Below are 19,048 nucleotides of genomic sequence, written 5' to 3'. Positions count from 1 at the left end.
TGTATATCCTCCCATTGTCCCTCCAGACCAACTCCCCATCTTTCACTCTCCATCCTGCTCAGTGACTGCTCTAGGAGGCTAACTCATGTGAATTACTTCAGGAAGCTCCCTTGCCTTCCACCTCCCAGTCAAGAGATGTGAGAGCAGGAAGGACATGAGGTTTGGTTATATGCTTCCCTGCTCCTCTCTGCTGGTCACTGTGGGTGGCTGCATCCTCTGGGAAGGCCACAGCCCCTGGCAGATGGCCTTCTCCATGCACAGGTCTTCCTGAGGTCTGGACATCTGCTTCCTGTCCTCAGCTTCTCAGGCCTAGGGGCTCCTCTCTCTCTCTTGTTGAGGGTAACAATCTAATCCTTGTAGATTTTCTCATTTACTGGCCACATACATATAAATCATCCTTTATTCAACTTTCTTTAAATTATCTTCTGTTTTCTGCCAGGATCCTGACTAGAAGATCTACAATGGAAGCTGATGCTATATCTCAGTGTGAATATTTATTTTTCATTCATGTTCTCTATTTCCCTCTTGTCCTCTATGAATTTATTTCTCTCAAGGGCTTCAATGTTTGGATTTAAGGATTAGATTTTAATATTTTTCTCCCCCACTCTCCAACTCCTACCAAATAATATCATTTTAATTTTATCTCCTTCCCAACAACCACTTCTGTATCCTGCTTCTATGACAGTTCTTGAATATATTTATTTTTCAAAGTAGCTACTATTTGGCTGGGTGATAGTAATTACACACATCTGTAATTCTATCATTTAATGTTCTCATCTTCAAATATTTTCTGTTCTAATTTCTCCCTCAATGCTAATTAATTCATCAAAGCCTTATCGGTCTTCCCTGGTGGCGCAGTGGTTGAGAGTCCACCTGCCGATGCAGGGGACACGGGTTCGTGCCCCGGTCCGGGAAAATCCGCTGGACCCGTGAGACATGGCCGCTGAGCCTGCGCGTCCAGAGCCTGTGCTCCGCAACGGGAGAGGCCACAACAGTGAGAGGCCCGCGTACTACAACAACAACAACAAAGAAGCCTTATCAAGAATCTCTAACATACTCTTCACTGTATTTGATTCTGTATTGAATACAGTGAATGTTTATAATTTAATTGAGGAGATAAGTAAGACATTTCCCTAGGAATGTTCAATAACAATTGCAATTCATGATTGGTTCTCAAGTGCCTGGCACAGATGGTCAGGGCTAACAGTTCATAAGAGTAAGAAGTCATGGAGGATTGGAATTAAGAAGACAGGGACTGAGTCTTTCAAAAAACTCTTTGTCTTTTAAAAAGTTTTAAAAGAAAGACCGTTCTGTGTGATTGTCCCAAGATGATTTATCTATTAAAGCAGCCGGATTTGCCTAGGTGACAACTGGGCTTTGCAGCTCTCAGAGCATAAAGAACTGAATAGAGCTTCCAGGGCTCACCTGGGCATCTCCTTGCCTGACACTAGGGTACCCATTTAAAGAGCTGAGGCCAGATAGCTCTCTGTTCTTTTATTAGTTTAGTTAGCTTCAAAATTTTCCTTCTATTTCTAAAAAGTCAGGGGTTAAACTTCATTTGAAAGCATTATGATGTGGGCATGACAGCACGGTCAGAGGGCTATAATTTGCTGGATATGTGTTCTGGGGAAGATATTCTTCCAGGAAACTGCATCTCTGCTTGTCCCTGGGGTGAAAATTGGTCCTCAAAGAACCCATTTGTTCCCCTGATTGCAGCACTCAACAGCCGCTCAAAGCATGACTCAGAAATTTTAGGGAGGAGAGAAAGCATGGGATGTGATGCAATGAGTATTCTCAAAAGATCACCTCGGCCTTTTGATGAATATATGTATTACCAGCTACAAAAGGCCTTTTGGATGGTGCAAATAATGGTGTGAATCTTCCTATAAAGAGGAGAAAAAACAGATTCTACTAGCTTGAGTCTAAACTGCCGTACCTCAGAAATCGGTTCATTCACATAAACCCATTCTTCTGATCCTGGCTTAGGTGGGGGTGGCGCTACTGGAGCAGGTGACACATCTGTAGAGTCAGCAGGTGATTTCTTTACTGGAACTTTCCCTCCTGGAGATTTTCCTCTGGGAGAACCTTAAACATGCATATTAAATCATGCCATTACAAGGAGATGAATGGGACCAGATTGTGGTGGGTGGATAAACCTATGATACCATGGATCTCAGGCAATTCATTAACTACTTTTTAAGCAAATTTGGGCAGCCTTATCAAATAAAAAATTTAAAAAGTCATTCTCTGTAGCCCCCAAATTAACGAATAATACCAAAAGCAATTTTTTTTTTAAAGCAATGCAACTTCTCTTGTCCAATTAGCTATGGAAAACAACTTGATATTTTATTTTCATCTCTGTCCTTGCTTCCACAATGAACACACGGGTTTTACAAAGTTTAGGCGCCAGAGAAAAGTGTATTTTATTTACTATTGCAAAAACTGGCAAACTAAACACTCACCCTGAATGAGAAAGAGAGTAGCTGTAACAGGAGTGGTGTTCTTGGTGTTTTTTGAAACCCAGGGGAGGAGCAGGGAGAAAGAATGCTATTGTAGGAGTCAGTGAGGGATGTAGGGGAGGAGAAGGGGTACCTCCTGAATATTCCCACATTCCCTGGATGAGACAGAGGGCTTCTGAGCGGGGAATCTATATCTGTTTCTACAGTCAGGGTGTAGGGATGAAGGCGACTGCTGTGCCGTGGGTCTGGCTGAATTAAGGCATGGGCGGGAGGGGAGAAGAAGGGAGCGGGGAGAAGGAGAGGGAATGGAAAGAGAGAGGAAGGAGGAGAAGAAAGAAAAGGAGGTGGAGAAGGAGGAAGAGAAAGAGGCCTAATTTCAGCTCAGAATCCAGAAAGGGCATGTGCCCCACTATCTGTGAGAACATCCAGGGGGGAATCCAGACCTGCGAAGCAGTACCCTTATGGTCTGAAAGATCTTGTGACTGATCAAACTACCTTAACTCAGAAAGCACTGATATTTCCTTAAAGGATCAAAGTTATAGTTTAGAAATTCACTCAGTTTAAATTCCACTTATTTTCAGTTTCCTTATTAAGATTTTAGATGCAGTTTATAGATGCCTACAGAATTTGCAGCACTTTCTTTCTCCAAAATATATTTCTTTGAGTATTATTTAACAATAATGCTGTTTAGAAAAGTAAATACATCTTCCACTTTTATACTAGTTTAAAATATATGGATTATAAGTAAAGGGGATATTGTTAATTATGTCATATGAACAGTTTAAATGACTTCTACTTATACAATTAAAACAAGTATTCGTCATCTACAAGTTTAAATTTCCATCTAGGTATTTTTAATTAGAAAAATTTAAGAGCATCTTTTTTCAGGTGAAAACCAAAAATGTTCATAACTTGATATATTTTTCTGTATGATAATTTTTCATTCTCTGAACTGAATCTTTGGTGAAATAAAAGTGACAATACTATGGCCACTTTAAGATGAATTTCTCAAAGGAGAATTCCTAAGGAGAACTTTGTAATTATAAATGTGAGACTGGAATGGGTTCCTTTTTCTTCTTTTCTTACATATCATGATCATTCAGTGAAAACTAAGGGAGCCAGGGAACATTTTTGGACGATGTGCTTTGATCTCATTTAACTTTTATCTAATTGTTAACAATGAAAATGCAAGGGTAAAAGATTTGAATGAATAAAAAAATGTATCTATGTCACAGTGAGTGAAAGTAGATGCCACTTTTGAACAAAATCTATCGACATCTCAAATGTCATGAGGGTCATTCCTTGCACCACCCACGCAACCATATGAAGACTTCAGTTTCTAATAAGATATTTGCTTTCATTTGGAAGTTGGATTATTGAGTCCTCAGTGTGGCCATTCTTCATGCATAAAATTCTGGAGAGTAATCTATGCTTAGCATATAGTAAAGATAGATTTTAGCAATTTTTTTTTTTTGTCCAGTTATAAGAACCTAATGGTATTACACAGAAGCACGTGGAGCGAGAACAAGTATAAATAAAATAAGGTCAAAAGAAAAATGTAATTTTAGGACATGGAATTTATTTAATCATTTTATCTGTAAAGAAATGGTCAAAGTTGAACCTATAGAGCAATAGGCTTGAGCAAAGAAAATAACATAGTAGGAGCTCAGTAAAGGTAAGAATAAATTTCATCTATTGATGAGAGGACATTAAGAAAACTAGAACACTTTCAGATTAAGTTGGCACTACTCAGGGAGCTGAGAGGATTGTAGAAAGAAGGAAAAGATGCAAAAAGTCTGACTGTTTTTTTAAAGAAAGGCATTATTATTACCTTTCAGTCCTAAAATATTTCCTAGTAGGATCTGGCTTAATTAAGGGCTTCCCTAGGTAGAAGTTAGAAGACTGGTTAACAGTGATGGCTTTCTTATTGCCTTGGTTCAGTGAAAAATGACTCTGGTTGGTGACTGAAGTGGAGACTCAGGATGCCTTGGATAAGATGAAAATTTCTGCTCTGCAGCGATGTGGCCAGGAAGAGAAAGAGGTCAGTGCCAGGTAAGGAGCCAGAGATGGAACATGAATCAGCTTATTCTCCAAATCGCTATTGAGAAGGTATTTTGGAAAAGTTTTCTCTCCTTGGTGTCCTAGAGTTCATGTTGTTAGTCTAAGTGGAGCTGGAGTTATGGAACGTGGACAACTATAAAGTAATGAGGACTGGTTATTTGGAATCCTTTATAGGACCTGATTTTAGTATAATTATACTCAGTGATAAGCGTTGGCAACTCCTTAAGTCAATTTTGCAAAGGATTCCCCTTTTTGCCCACAGTCTTTAATAACTTGGTCTAGAGTCAATAATCATATCCCATACTTATTTAGCCCCATTTACTCTGAGCCAGATTCTGTTCCAGCTGCTTTTTTGTAGATTTACTAATTCCTTACTACAGCCACAGAGAAGTTACTTTTATGACCTCATTTTACATACGAGAGAACTGAGACTCACTAAGGTCAAGTTACTTGCCCTAAGTCACTCTTATGGTAAATGGCAGAGCTAGAATGTCGGCCCAGGCAGGCTGGCTCCAGAGTCCATGCATTTGACTGTCCTACTTTATTGCCTTTTAGTGTCTATTGATGTAATTCATGTTCAAAAGTGTTCATTAGATTGATATTTAGAAATCTGCAAGCTTTAGAGTAGTTCTTTTAATACTATTTGCTTAGCTCATAAATTGATTTTAAGACTGTGTTCTATTTACATTGCATTACAATTAAATTACAATTTAATTTTTCTACTTGTGGTGAAAATTTTATTAAAAGCTACAGTCTGAGAAGTCAATTCATTGAAAGACTCATACTAAAGAGTATAAATAATATTATTTAACTCATTTATATTAGATGATGGTATTAAGGCAAAATCCAGGGAAGCTATGAGAATAGTGTTGAGAGTTAATATGGAGTGTTGATGACATTCGCCAAAGTGTAAAGAGGCTCTAACTTTCCCTTCTCATAGGTTAATGATTCCTAACAAAACACTACCTTATTTATTTATTTATTTATTTTGCGGTACGCTGGCCTCTCACTGTTGTGGCCTCTCCCGTTGCGGAGCACAGGCTCCGGACGCGCGGGCTCAGCGGCCATGTCTCACGGGCCCAGCCGCTCCGCGGCATGTGGGACCCTCCCGGACCGGGGCACGAACCCGTGTCCCTTGCATCAGCAGGCGGATTCCCAACGACTGTGCCACCAGGGAAGCCCTACCTTATTTATTTTGACTCTCCATTTCCTCATCTTTGAAGTGGGAAATGATCATTTATACTTCACAGGTGGTTATGAGGATTATGCAAGAATATAAAAATTATCTTGTATAGTGCCTGGCGTAGGGTAGGTACTCCATAAGAGGTAGTTTGTTACTATGATTATGAATTATGTTATCAAAGGAGATTGTGGAATTTTGATATCTGAACCATGATTGTACATTAATCATCAACTTTCTGATGTGTGGCATCAACTTTCAGATGAAACCTAATGTGTTTTGCATGTGCTCTAAAATCTATTAAGACCTTGTACATTGCACCACATATTCTCCTCTGTTTAAGGTCCCAGGTGATAAAAAATGTATTTTAGAAATTAATCTTAGAAAAAATTAGGGCTTTTTATTTCTATTTCAAAGTATTGTTATATACATGTTGTTTTTAAAATTGTAATCCAACTTAAATATTTTGGGGAACAGGACATATTATAAGTAATACGTTAGAAATAACTGAATGTTTCTGATATTCCAATGGCTAAAATAGAACAATAAGTCTTGGGCATCAATATAGTAGTTCTTCAACTTTAGGGATCACCAGCATTCCCTAGAGGGCTTATTAAAACACAAATTGCTGGACCCCTCCAGGAGTTTCAGATTCAGTAGATCTGGGGTGGGACCAAGCATTTGTTTTTCTAATAAGTTCCCAGGTAATGCAGGTGCTGCTGGTACAGGACTGAGTTTAAAAAGCCACCATGTTAGTAGATGCATCTAGGTATTTCAATTCCATTTCACTTTCATCTTTTTTCTCTGTTCTTCCATGTCTTTCCAATTAAATGTCATTAACGTTTATAACATGGACATAACATTTATTGCTACGTGGCCTGGTAGCACCTAAACTTTAAGTCAGATCAGAAGGCAAGCACTGGGACAGTCCCAATACTAATACATGGGCAGGCCAGAAGAACTAAAGAGATCATGATTTCCAAACATTTATTCCACAGAGCTCTAGTCCCAGTGGATACCCCTCCAACAGAGAGTTCTGCAGCCACAATGTTTTGGGATATTGCATAGTGTATCTCCTACTGCCTTAGAGATAGATGATTACAGAAGATATATATCTATATTGACATCTATCTCAGTTGAGATGAAAAACATTTTAATTTGGTGTAACTCAGCATTTTCTGAAATTGGTTGATTAAGGAAAACTCTTCATTTAGCCCTTAATTAACACCTCCTATGTAAGGTCATAGAGTTGAAAAGCCCTTATTTTATGAAGGAGTAAAATGGGGCCATGGCAAATGGTTGAAGATAATAAGAAATGCTTTAAGAACACCATAAATACAATTGCAAATGGCATTTCCGTGTCAAGATTTTGGAGGGAGAAGGTTGGAATTGATCTAATACACAGAGAAAAATAGGGATGAATTGAAGATGCCAATAGCAGGAAACAATGATAAGTCTGAAGGAAGGAAAAAGGAGATGGTTCCTCAAACCGTAAGAGATGTTTTCAGTATAATTGGTGTCAAACAGCCTGTGAGGTAAACAGATAACCAATCAATAGTGTTCACCCCCAATGGAATTAGTTCCAAATATTAGGAATTAAAATCATTAAGACTTCCTCTTAATGAAGGAAATCCTGTTATACATGCCAAAACAACAGCATTTCTATGTAAAAGAAAGACTTCTAGATATTGATCGAGAGTTTACCTGTTTCAAATATTATTGAACACAGTAGAAATTGTGTTTATGGAAATAGAAACACAATAGTAAAATAAAAGCAAAAAAATGTTTGAAAGTTCTTGGAGGTACTTAAACTGAGCTAACTGCATGACTCCAGTGAATATATATTTTACTGGTTGAACTTGTAGTTGCTTATGGTTTGAGTGTGTATACTTTCATCTAAGGATGCTCTCAAAGCATGTGAATTATTATGTCTAACTTGACGATTTTCACCTAATATGCATAAATATATTTAATTCCTATTTTTGATAATTCTATGCTGATCCTTCATTTGCTTTTGCTGATCACAATAAGAAAGCAAGGGATGCATAATGTAAATGTGAAAATTATTCTCCTATTTGTAAACAGGTGAGATAGAGCAGAGCATAAATTATAGCCAAAATTATAGGTAAATTTTTCATCTCAGTGTTAACTCACCAATGACTCTAGTTATATATGCCTATCAGGTCATATAATCAGAGAAGGGTAAGATTCTTTGAGAATCATGGTTATGCATCTTTAAATGCCAAAATCAAGATCCTTTTAAGCCCATCATTTTGTGAACATGGCACAGTCTTGGGCTGCTACTACACTAGCAATTTGTAATGAAAAATTAAACAAAGGTACATACTTCATGACAACCCCCTTTGTACGTACCCTGCAAAAGTCAACTGTATGTGTCCATAACTGCATTTCAATCTTTCATTGGTAGGTGTAGCAGCTTCAATGTACAATCTAACTAATATGCTTTTTAAAGCCTATTTTCTTCTACCAACTATCAATTATTTACAAAATTTTATCCTCCTTATTTCACAGAAATAGTTAAAATAAAATAGAAAAAAAAAAAGAAATTAGGGTCAGGAAAAATGCAACTTAAAGTAGAAGGTCAAAACCAGGAGAGGAATTAGAAAGCAGACTCTGGGATCTAGGTCCTTGCGCAGATACTAAAATCTTATAGGCACGAATTTGTTTCTGTACTTCTAGACAGCCAAAACAGAAAAGGAAGTGCTATCATTTAGAGGTGCTAACTATCTAGCCATGCAGAGGAAGAAAGATTTTCCAGTTCCTTGATTCTGAATGAAATTTCCCACCTAGGATTTCACATAGGGGTGACTGAATCATGTAGTGGGCATACTATCTCTTCAGAAAATAAAATACCAGGTTATTATTGATATAATAAATGTTTTAGCTCCACTGCTATTGTGTTGAGGACTTTATATCAAAGTGCTTATCAGTGAAAGCAATTCTATGGGGGACCCAAGAAAATATGGTTCAGCATGTAGTTTTCTGATGGCATAGCTTAGCCCAAGGATAACACCTATAATATCTATGATGAATGGATATTCTGTATCTTAGATATTCTCTAAATTATTCCTCACAAGCATCACTTTTCTTAGCAGGACCTTTGCTAAGACCCAGGCTACAGAAACACTGAGGTTCTGTTTCATCGGCAAGCGCTTATGGTTTACAAATGCCTGAGAGAGGTATTCAGTGTATACTACTACATAAATATAGCTATTTTCACTGAAAATTATAAAATGCAGAATTATATTTAATCATATCTATCTTGATCTGTACCTTTTCTTTGGAGTGAAGTTTCACTTTTCTTCCCTTTTCCTTCCTGAAGAGGTTCTCGATTACCATGAGGGGGTTCTAAACAAAATTCAACACATAATTATCATTGATGATTTTCTTCAATATCCTGGGCTATGATTTGTAAGCAATCAAATGCTATTTCTCAAAAACAGTTATATTTGTGAACTGCCTAAAATGGCTTAGGCCTTTACTGTGAGTTAAAATTAATCTGAAGACAGACTGTGGATTGAAATTTCTTGAATGACAACCCTGATAGTACTATTCTATTTTGTGACATTGAGAAGTTGAGTCCTAAGCTTAATATCAACATTTGGTAGTGAATTTGATTGTAAACTCTTTAGTGCAACATAGTTGCAGAATCTTAAAAGTTAGTCACAAGTCCATTTGAAGCAGATGGCTCTATTTGGATATAGTTCACTGGAATGATCCCTATACAATAAGACAACTGGGTCTGTGATAAGAATGATGCCAAAACACCTTGAAGAAGAGTTAAATAACCACATTGCTTTGTTATGGAGCATCCTTGAACTTCTATTGACCCCACACTTGGTTGCCTTGTGACGTCTACATTCCACTGTGCATTGACTGTAACTTGTAATGCAAAGGATGGTTTGGGAATATATATGCTGGGTTCCCCGGAATCTAATTCAAAAATATATTGGAAAGGGGAAAATGGGAAACTGATGAACTGGAGGTCAATAAGATGTCCCAAATAATAATTAGTTCTTTGAAAAAATCACTACATCCCACATAATTTACCAAACAAGTTCAGTCGTCTTCCTCCCTTTGCCCTGGGCTACAGTTTTTTGTTTTGATTTTTTTTTCCTTCATTGGAAGAATGCACATATGGGACAATTTAAATGCTTGTGATGGAGAGATCATCTGACCTATCTTTGTATTTAGAAGTGTTAGTTATAAGAATGTGTAAATACATAACTCATATCACTTACATTTAAACATCTCAGCTCCAAAAACCAAGATTCCATAGAAATAAGACAAGGAAAGAAGGATTAACCTTGAAACTTTGTTAACCTCCATAAAAGGACTTTTAAACATCAAAATAGTTGAACACCAAACTCATTCATAAATAAATAAATAAATCCAAACATTTGAATTAGTTCCTTTTTTTTTTCTTAGAAATAAGCTTAATAAAAAAAGTCTAGATAAGCTCTTAGTTCCTTTAATAACAATACTCTGGGTAACCAACCATTGCTCTAAACTTTAGCAAAAGGCAACAGCAAAGAGGGTAAAATAGAGACACCTAAGATGTTGAACTTATAAAATATTGTGAGCAAGTCTAATTTCTGCTGGGGATAGCATGCACTCTGCCTATTTTTAAAAATTATTTCCAAAATGTATTCTGAAATTGCAAAATATATTCCTAGCAGCATGGATAGCAAGCACTACCATACTCTGTCACACTCAGAGCTTGAGTTTTAAATTAAATTCTGACATTTGGTAGTAGACTTGATAATAAACCCTTTAATGGGACATACCTGTGAAGTTTTTCAAATTTAATCTCAAGTGCATTTGAAGCAGATATAAAATACAGAACTGTAAAAAATTAATAAACAGAAAGCACAAATAAATAGAGTCAGGAAACCAGAAGGGGGAGCTCTCATGCCCTAAGAGGACAGCATTGCCCAACAGGAGGAAGGAAGACTCCTCTTCTTTCCTGGCAAGGACTCAGCCAATGAAAAGCCATGGACTCATCAAGTACTATGGCCCTCCCAACTTCCTTTTCCCCTCTATAGAAGCATTCTCCTTCTCTTGTCATGCGGAGACTTGCACATGGCTTGCCATGGTTGCAGACCCTGAATTATAATTTCCTGCTAATTCTGAATAAACCCATCTTTGCTGGAGAAATATCTGGCAGTCTATTTGTTTCAGGCCAACAGACTCATACACAATGTAGAACTATATTTGGACAAAATGACTTTTAGCACTTAGTGTACTATGCTTCCTTCTTTACCCTATTTCCACCCTTTTTTTTTTTTTTAGTAAATAATTTCTCTTTTCTTCTCAACTTTTAAAGAAGATTGTAATTGGATGTTTGCTTTGGGCTTGTTCAGAAGCCTTAGGCTTTTAGTTCTGCAAGTATGTTCTTTTGAAAAAAACTGTAAGTTATTTATATAAAAATAAACAAACCTGGGAACTTCCCTTCCTAAAATCATTTATCCCAGCTTCCCTGAGCTGTAAGGGCAGCGCAGCCTGTGCTATTGCCTCATCAACGTCTACTAGCACTGAGATCTCCTTGCAATGAAGCGTTGCAGTTGGAAGGCAGTAACTGGGCCCCTGGGGATTAATTCTTCTATATATTTTTAAAGATCAGGCACTAACCCAGCCCTTGGTGGAAAAAAGAGACAGATACAACCACTCTTTGAAGCAACAATAGCTTTATTATTCATCCAATGCACTGTATTCAAGTATACAATTTTATTTAATGTCACGAGCAAACTTAAGAAATTTAAAGACTGAACCGTGTTGTAACCAGAAATGCTAAAGATGGGTTTCAGGGAATGGCTCCAATCCACAGATACTCCTGACTGTGAGGCCGAGGGGAGGAAAGGGAGGGGAGGCCACGGCCATAGGTTAAAGGCCTAGATGGGTAACTCCAGGCTCCCTTGAGCCTCTGTGGAAACTGTCTTCCCTGGCTAAACAGCATTTTTAAGGTTTCCATTTGTCCTTCAGACCACTGCTTTGTTTTTCTAACGGGGAAAGTATGTATGGTTAATTAATTGCTTTGTGCTTTATTGTTTCATATGATAAAATATTTTTTTTAGAATTTGCGTATTTTGCCTTTAGTTAAGCCCCATTTTATTGAAGTACAACGGTCTTTAATAGACCATAATATATGTTATTAAAGTTTTCAAATGAATTTGTTTAATATAAATAAATCTAATTAAAAAAATCAGACCCATCTCAAATCTCCACGAAGTAGAAATATTATGGAGTTTAGAAATGCAATCATGACACAATATCAAGAATACCTAGGTAGACTTGTGTAACTGCACAGCCAGCTACTTACAAAGCTAAAACCAGCTACTAGAGCCACATTTGTTTCATACACACAGCACCAAACTGATCCTGGCATTCTCCCAATATCACACATTTCAACAATTGAGGATTTTACTTTTGTCATTATATTGTCTACCACGTAACTTAATGGTCCTTAGTGGTTTAAGCTAAAAAATATTCTCTATACAAACTCTATTCATGTATGTTATATATTATAAATATACAAGTTTACTGAGATGTCAGGTGCTTGTTTCTACCCTTTTATAATCACATAACACTGAAGAGTGACAGTTGCGTATAAATTTTAGTCTCTAAAGAATGCTGTTGTTATGTTTCCTTATTCCTGTGGACAACAGGTTGTGCTAACTCTCATTTTCTGAAGATGGTCTTGCTTTTTACATAAACACAACTCTATCACTCTGCAAATAGACGTCTGTCCTCTTGATCTGCTCTAAGCTCCTTCTGGTATTCTCTGCGCCTTCCCCCCTCTCATCTGTGGTCTTATTCTAATCAGTAGATCTGGGTGTGAGGACTCCACATTCCTTCCCACACAGTAAAGTACCTCCGCTTTGTGACAGCCGTGCTCTCAGTGACTACTGCTTTTCCTCTTCATCAGAGCAGACAGCTTGCTTTCATATGGCTGAAGTTGCTCAAAGCCTGAATCTAGATAAATGGACTGGTACTATAATTTATAATTCTTTTCTAAAATGAAAATGAGAAACTGGCAAACAGGATTAGAAATCGTTCTGTCAATCACCTGATGCTGGTTTTCCTTTTGCAGCAGGAGTTTTGGAACGCTCACGCTGACCGTGGACTTCCTTCTCTTTTTCTGGTTCAGGAGGAGGGGGGAGAGGTGATGTAGCCTCAGTTGGGGAAACAACTTCTTTTTCCTCAGCTTCCTTTTCTTCTAATTTCTTTTTCACTTCAAAAGGATGATAAGAATGGACTTTTATTAGCCGCTCCAGACACCTACTATTACACTTGAACTAAGATAAACCTAAATTAATATAAAATTGCTCTTACTGAATTAGGGCGAACTTCATGTTTTAGGGATCCCCTTTAAATCATTCAGTCCTTAAAACTAAGATTTGAAGTCTTCTCTGCCTGGTTAGAAATACCGTTTACCCTGCCTCTGATGGGGATGATGATGATGATGATGATGATGTGTGTGTGTGTGTGTGTGTGTGTGTGTGTGTGTGTATCAGGTGGGAAGGCTTGTTGTGCCATGTGTAAAACCAACAATCTAGAAGTAGCTGGTGTGTTGCGATAGAAAAATAAATAATTTTGTCAAAATTTCCAGGGGAAAAGCAAGGTGAAAAAGCACAAAGAGAAGATGTCGGAAGGACACGGAAGGGAAAAGAAATGTGCGGCACCGACATCTAGGGGTAAATACATATGAAGCATTTAGAACGGTGCTCAGTACACAACTAAGTCTTAGCATTTCATTCTTTCATGCAGCAACTACTTATTGAATCTGAGTTGTGCCGTGAAGAAAAGGAAGGGTTATAACAATAAGGTAAAACTACACTAGTACTGTCAGTAATAATAATAATACGAACAATGCTAGGCACAGTTGTGGTTGCCAGAGATACAAAAGTAAAACAAAAGAGAAAAATCACTGCCTTGTGAAGCTAAATAGGACAGAGTAAAGGGGGTCAGGAGTGCTGTGGGGCAGCTCTTAAAGTTTATTTAACCAGAGTGCTTTGCAGGGTAGACCCGCTGAGAAGGTGGCATCTGAGAAAAGACTTGAACAGGTTCAGGGAATGTGTGCTCCAGGCAGAGCAGACAGTCAGCCCGAGGGGCTTGAGGGGCGGAGCAGGGCTGGTTCCCGAAGGTCTAGGCTCCTATCGTTGTTATGGCCCTTTGCCTTTCGGGATTCAGGCTCACTCTTCCCAGCATGCCCTCCCCACCCTTCCTGACTTCCCAGCCCTCCACCCTGGAAACGGCCGCAACTTTACCCCTGTAGCAGGGGCAGTGAATAACTGCACCCATGTATGGCTTTTCTTTTCTCTCTTTTTTTTTTTTTTTGCGGTACGCGGGCCTCTCACTGCTGTGGCCTCTCCCGTTGCGGAGCACAGGCTCCGGAGGTGCAGGCTCAGCGGCCATGGCCCACGGGCCCAGCCGCTCCGCGGCATGTGGGATCTTCCCGGACCGGGGCACGAACCCGTGTCCCCTGCATTGGCAGGTGGACTCTCAACCACTGCGCCACCAGGGAAGCCCCATGTATGGCTTTTATATCCATACTCCCTTTGCCCTCAGATTATTCTTTTCAATTCAGCAAGGCAAGGAGGCTTCATTCTATTAGATTTTTTTTTCAAACTGGATTTTTTTTTCTGATTATAAAAGTGATATATAATTATTGTTTTAAAAATTCCCACAATTTAGACAAATAAGCAGAAAGAGAAATTTCCTGTTGACTCTTTGTCATCCTTCTCCCTCATCAAGGATTGTACGGCTAAAGAGAAAACCACAGGCCACAAATGGCATCACATAAAGCCCACGATACCAAACCTAGACTTACTACCTGCCTCAGTTGCAGTTTCTACCTTCTTCAGAAATGTAATTTTAATCAACCAGCTTGGAATTTTCTGGTCAGCGCTAATGAGGTGATCTGTCATGTGGGTCCTCTCTATATATCCCCAGCCCCGCAAAGAAGAGGCAATCTGCATGGTAAAGACCCCCGCAGTTCCCTTCCTCCAAAAAGAAGATGTCCTGGCCCAAAATAACCCTTTTTTCCCCCCTTTTGCTAATGACTTCCCTGCCCCATCCTCCTATCTAAAAAAGCCTTCCATTCGTACTGTTCCACGAAGTGCCCTTCTAGTTGTTAGATGGGATGCTGCCCAGTTCACGAATAGTTGAACAAAACCAGTTAGGGCTTTGAATCTACTGGGTTGAATTTTGTTTTTTCTTAGCATATATTGTCAGACTCTTTTCTGTGCCTACATATTTAATAATAGACATACTTTTAAAAACAAAAAAGGGACAATTTAAATATAACCTGATTTCCCCTACTTAACAGTATATTATGATCATTTTTAAACAGCAGAATATTTATAGAAGTACCGTATCCTTTTATTTTTTGTTTTTAGCTTAATCAGGATGTTTAATACAGAGCACTGGGCTAGGTAAATGTTTATTATTTTAATGACATAATATTTATTAAAAATAATTAACTGAGTGGAATGTAAATCTTAAATAAGTGGCAGTAGAGTCTGTTAATGTAATAAGTGATCAGAATGTAAAATCTTTAGGAAAATGTTGAAGTGAGTCTGATAGCTGGCAAAAACACTGATTCTAATTGGTAGATGTTTGAAGCTACAGCCTAGAATCGGTTTGCTTTTGCCTCCCAATCAAGACCCTAGAGGTTTCCTCCCTCCTCTCAGCCTAATTTCTGAGTGTTAAATAACATGTTAAGCCTCTTATATAATATATGGGTTGATTTTTGTTTTGTCTGGAAGCTGCACATGGGTGTTTTTGGGGAGCGGACATTTCGATGTGGGTGCTTGTCTTTCTAAGTGTGAGCTCCTGGGTCCCCAAGGTGACTGTGGCTTATATCTATGCACTATTTTGGTGTCAGTTCACCGATACATTATAGTAGTTAGGTCATAAATCTAGGGATGGGAGACAGCATGCTACCAAGGCAGTTTTAGAATCCTTGTGATATTATTAATTTTGACCATTTTTTATTATACCAAGAAATTGCAGTTGTCAATATAGTCAGGGGTGATTGATAAACAAAAGGGAAAGATTTATTTCTGAATTCATTTCTCAAAGATAAGATCTCCATTGAAGTCTGGCATTGGCAGTGTATGAGACTAAAATTCCTTTCAATAACAAATTCCAATAATACTGTGAAAAGTTAATGGGCAATTACTATTGGTTGAATGAAGGAGGAGGGAGGTCGGGATGGTTTAATGTAGGTGAGATGCACCCAGGGGCAGGCTTATAAATAAGTAGTTAATAGTCAGTAAATTCATACCAACACAAAAAGATTTGGGGGGAATAATCTGCCTAGTGTTTTCATCCTAAAAGGATAACTCACTCATTGTTTCCTTATAATGCTGAGGTCAACAGATTGAAATCTTTACCCTTCTCTATAACATCCTTAATTTTAACTCTGCTATTTTTTTCACCTGAAAACAACCTTTCAGCAAGATGACCTCTTTTGATTAAATTAAATTAAAATGAAGAAAGAAAAATCTTTGATGTAGAAACATTTGCAGTGGAAAGCTAAAATCAGAGGTAGAAGATACTTATAGATGGTATGATCCAAAGAGAAGAGAGAAATTTGCAATCGCATTTTCACTTCCTCCTAAATTCATTAAAACCACACATTTTCGTTATGTAAGCTCAAAATTATAAAGAACTGTAATTACCTTTATTCTCTTTTTTCATTATTTCAGTCATAAACGTTTCCTTTACTTTTTGGCACAAAGACTGCTTATCTATGTCAGCATTCATTTTTATCAAAATGTTTTCTGGCTCTGTAAACCATTGCTCCAATAAAGGCCAGTTGTCCAAGAAGCCTACAATTCTGCAAAACCCAAATGTTCTATGAATATAGCATATTGACTGAAAGATTAGAGTAACATTAAGCATGATTTATCTGATGAATGTAATGAAAAAATAAGTTGCCAAAAAAAATCTGAAAAAGCAACTTTAAGAAATCTACAGGCAATGAAATACCATCCACTTTAAAGAAGAAATCATTTAATGCTGTCTAGCCATATATTTTGAGGTATATGAATGAGGAAAAGAAGGTTTGGCAATTCTATCATTTCAGGAAACCTTTAGTGTGGGTTCACGTCTGTAAGTGAAGATCTAAGGAAACATCACCTATACTCATAGCAGACTAAACGCTGAACACCCTTCTGATGGTAGCTACAGCCTGGGCCACATAGGTCACCTACTTTTTCTTGAAGAAGTTAAAGAGACCTTTGAGTAAGTATAGATGGTTCTGACTTATTTGCTTTACTCAAATATACTCTTGGAATGATTTTTGAAACAGCCTTGTCTTCCAAGAGTAGACAGGCTTAATGTAGCTCAAAATCCTCTTCCCTGGTTCACTTCATATTTTTAGAGTTCTCAAGGTTTCAAAAAATTGTCTAATTTTTTTCCCAATGAGCAAATTGCATACGATTGAAAGAAGGTTTTTGAAGCATAACTTCATTTTAGTAACACAAAAGTGGTTTTAGAATTACACTCTATAGTCTGATGCCTAGCTCTTTGACATTCCACGATCTTCATTGGCATTTGCTGAATGAGGGCTGAATTAGGATTCCATATAATGAACTTGTAAGTTCATGTAGCCATAAAGGGAAATGTTGCCTGATTTAATTCTTTTCTTCCCAGACTATGATGACTTGTGCTCTGAATATAAAAGCTAACACATAAATATTTCACTCAACATCAAAGCTACTTAGTTTTGTTTTACCTGTAAAAGACTGAATGCTAAGAAATACATTTATTTTCTAGATCTGATGATTCCAAAGTGACTAGTTGTCAGTCTGTTCAAAGGGTAAGAAACAAGAAGCAAGACATTGAGTTTTAAACTAACCTATGCTGTATTTGATCTCTTAAATTCTGGTCTTCATCCACATCTTGGTTTTTAGCAGCTACACGTTGATTGATGTCTTCATGAGGAGTTTCACTTGAAAATGCTTCAGCTATGTTATGGAAATTACTTAATTAGACATTTTGCTAAAGCAGTCAAAGTTGCAGTAGCACTGCTAAAAGGTACTGATACAAGAAAGGCAAATAGACATGGTCCTGCCTTTGGTCCAATATTAATTAAAATGTTTAACAAAATGTTGAAAAAGTATAGTTTTGGGATCAGCATTCAAATTTCCCTTGGAAATTGGGGAAAAGGAGGTAAAATACAACATTAAAGAGGAGCTGTAGTTTTAAGGTAGAGCGTCTTGGGACTGACCTTGAAGAGATGAGAATGAAAAATGATGGTTTGTCATGAATAACAAATTAGGAAACAATTAGAAAATCAACACCATGCTGTAAAAGCTAAGAATGAAATAGCAGGGTGGCCATAAAGTCAAATATGCAACTTATTTGTGGATATTATATTACAGTACAATAAAGCGATTTATCTTTCTTTCTAAACTTTATGATTTTTCTAGAAGAGACATAAAGGAATATACGACAAGAGACCAAAACCAAAAATGATCTCAACTTCTCTGATTGAGTCCTATTCAGGATTAAGTTACAAAGTCCAGAATACTCATGAATTCAGAATAAATGGAAAATCATAAAGAGGAAAAAAAGCCTTGAACTACAGTAAAAGGAATTAGATTACTCAGTCAATGCAAGAGAACATTGAAGAGCGAATTAATAGTGTTCAAGAAAATGAAGGACCTTCACAGGATATAGCAATCGATTGTTCTCCCTTTACATTCATGATAGAAAAAGAGGAAATTAAGTATTATAAGTAATCTAGAGATGACTTAAGGTATATGGGAGGATATGCATAGGTTCAATGCAAATATCACACCGTTTTATATAAGGGACTTAAGCATCCTTGGATTTTGGTATCTGAGGGGGCTCTGGAATTAATCCCCTATGAATGCTGAGGGAAGACTGTATTACATTATTTTATATTCACAACAAAACTTGTGAAGTAGGATTGTGATCCTAAAATTGTCCCAAATGGCATAGTTCATAAATGACAGAGAAAGGATTTGATTCCAGTCAATCTAATTCCAAGCCCTGAACTTCTTTTTAATTTTTAAACGATTTCTTGAACTATACCTGCCAAAAAGAATGCATACATGATTATACAGCTCAATGACTTCCCAAACTGAAAACAGCACCCAGATCAAGAAACAAACATTATCAGCCCTAGAAGCCCCCTCATATTTCTTTTCAGTCACTATAAGTGACTAAAGTTATCCATCCAGAGCCTGCACTCAAAGCCTCTCAGTACCTCTCCCCATATTATGAACACCACTGTTCCCTCTCAGGCTGACCAATGGCCCAAGGCACTGGCTAAAAACCCAGGCAGCCACGT

General features: G+C 37.6%; 1 protein-coding gene across 1 annotated transcript in view; it reads right to left on the bottom strand.

Moving 5' to 3' along the window:
• The window catches only part of SPEF2 (sperm flagellar 2), a 170,767-nt gene that overhangs the window by 73,710 nt on the left and 78,009 nt on the right, over positions 1–19,048 (bottom strand). Inside the window, 5 exon segments of the mRNA XM_030843619.2 lie at positions 1,937–2,085; positions 8,995–9,069; positions 12,788–12,952; positions 16,407–16,564; positions 17,588–17,696. Of these exon segments, the coding sequence (XP_030699479.2) occupies positions 1,937–2,085; positions 8,995–9,069; positions 12,788–12,952; positions 16,407–16,564; positions 17,588–17,696 (656 nt within the window).

This window comes from Globicephala melas, chromosome 3 (genome assembly GCF_963455315.2).
Source record: "Globicephala melas chromosome 3, mGloMel1.2, whole genome shotgun sequence".
NCBI classification, from domain to species: domain Eukaryota; kingdom Metazoa; phylum Chordata; class Mammalia; order Artiodactyla; family Delphinidae; genus Globicephala; species Globicephala melas.
This window is presented reverse-complemented; position numbering and strand designations above follow the sequence as displayed.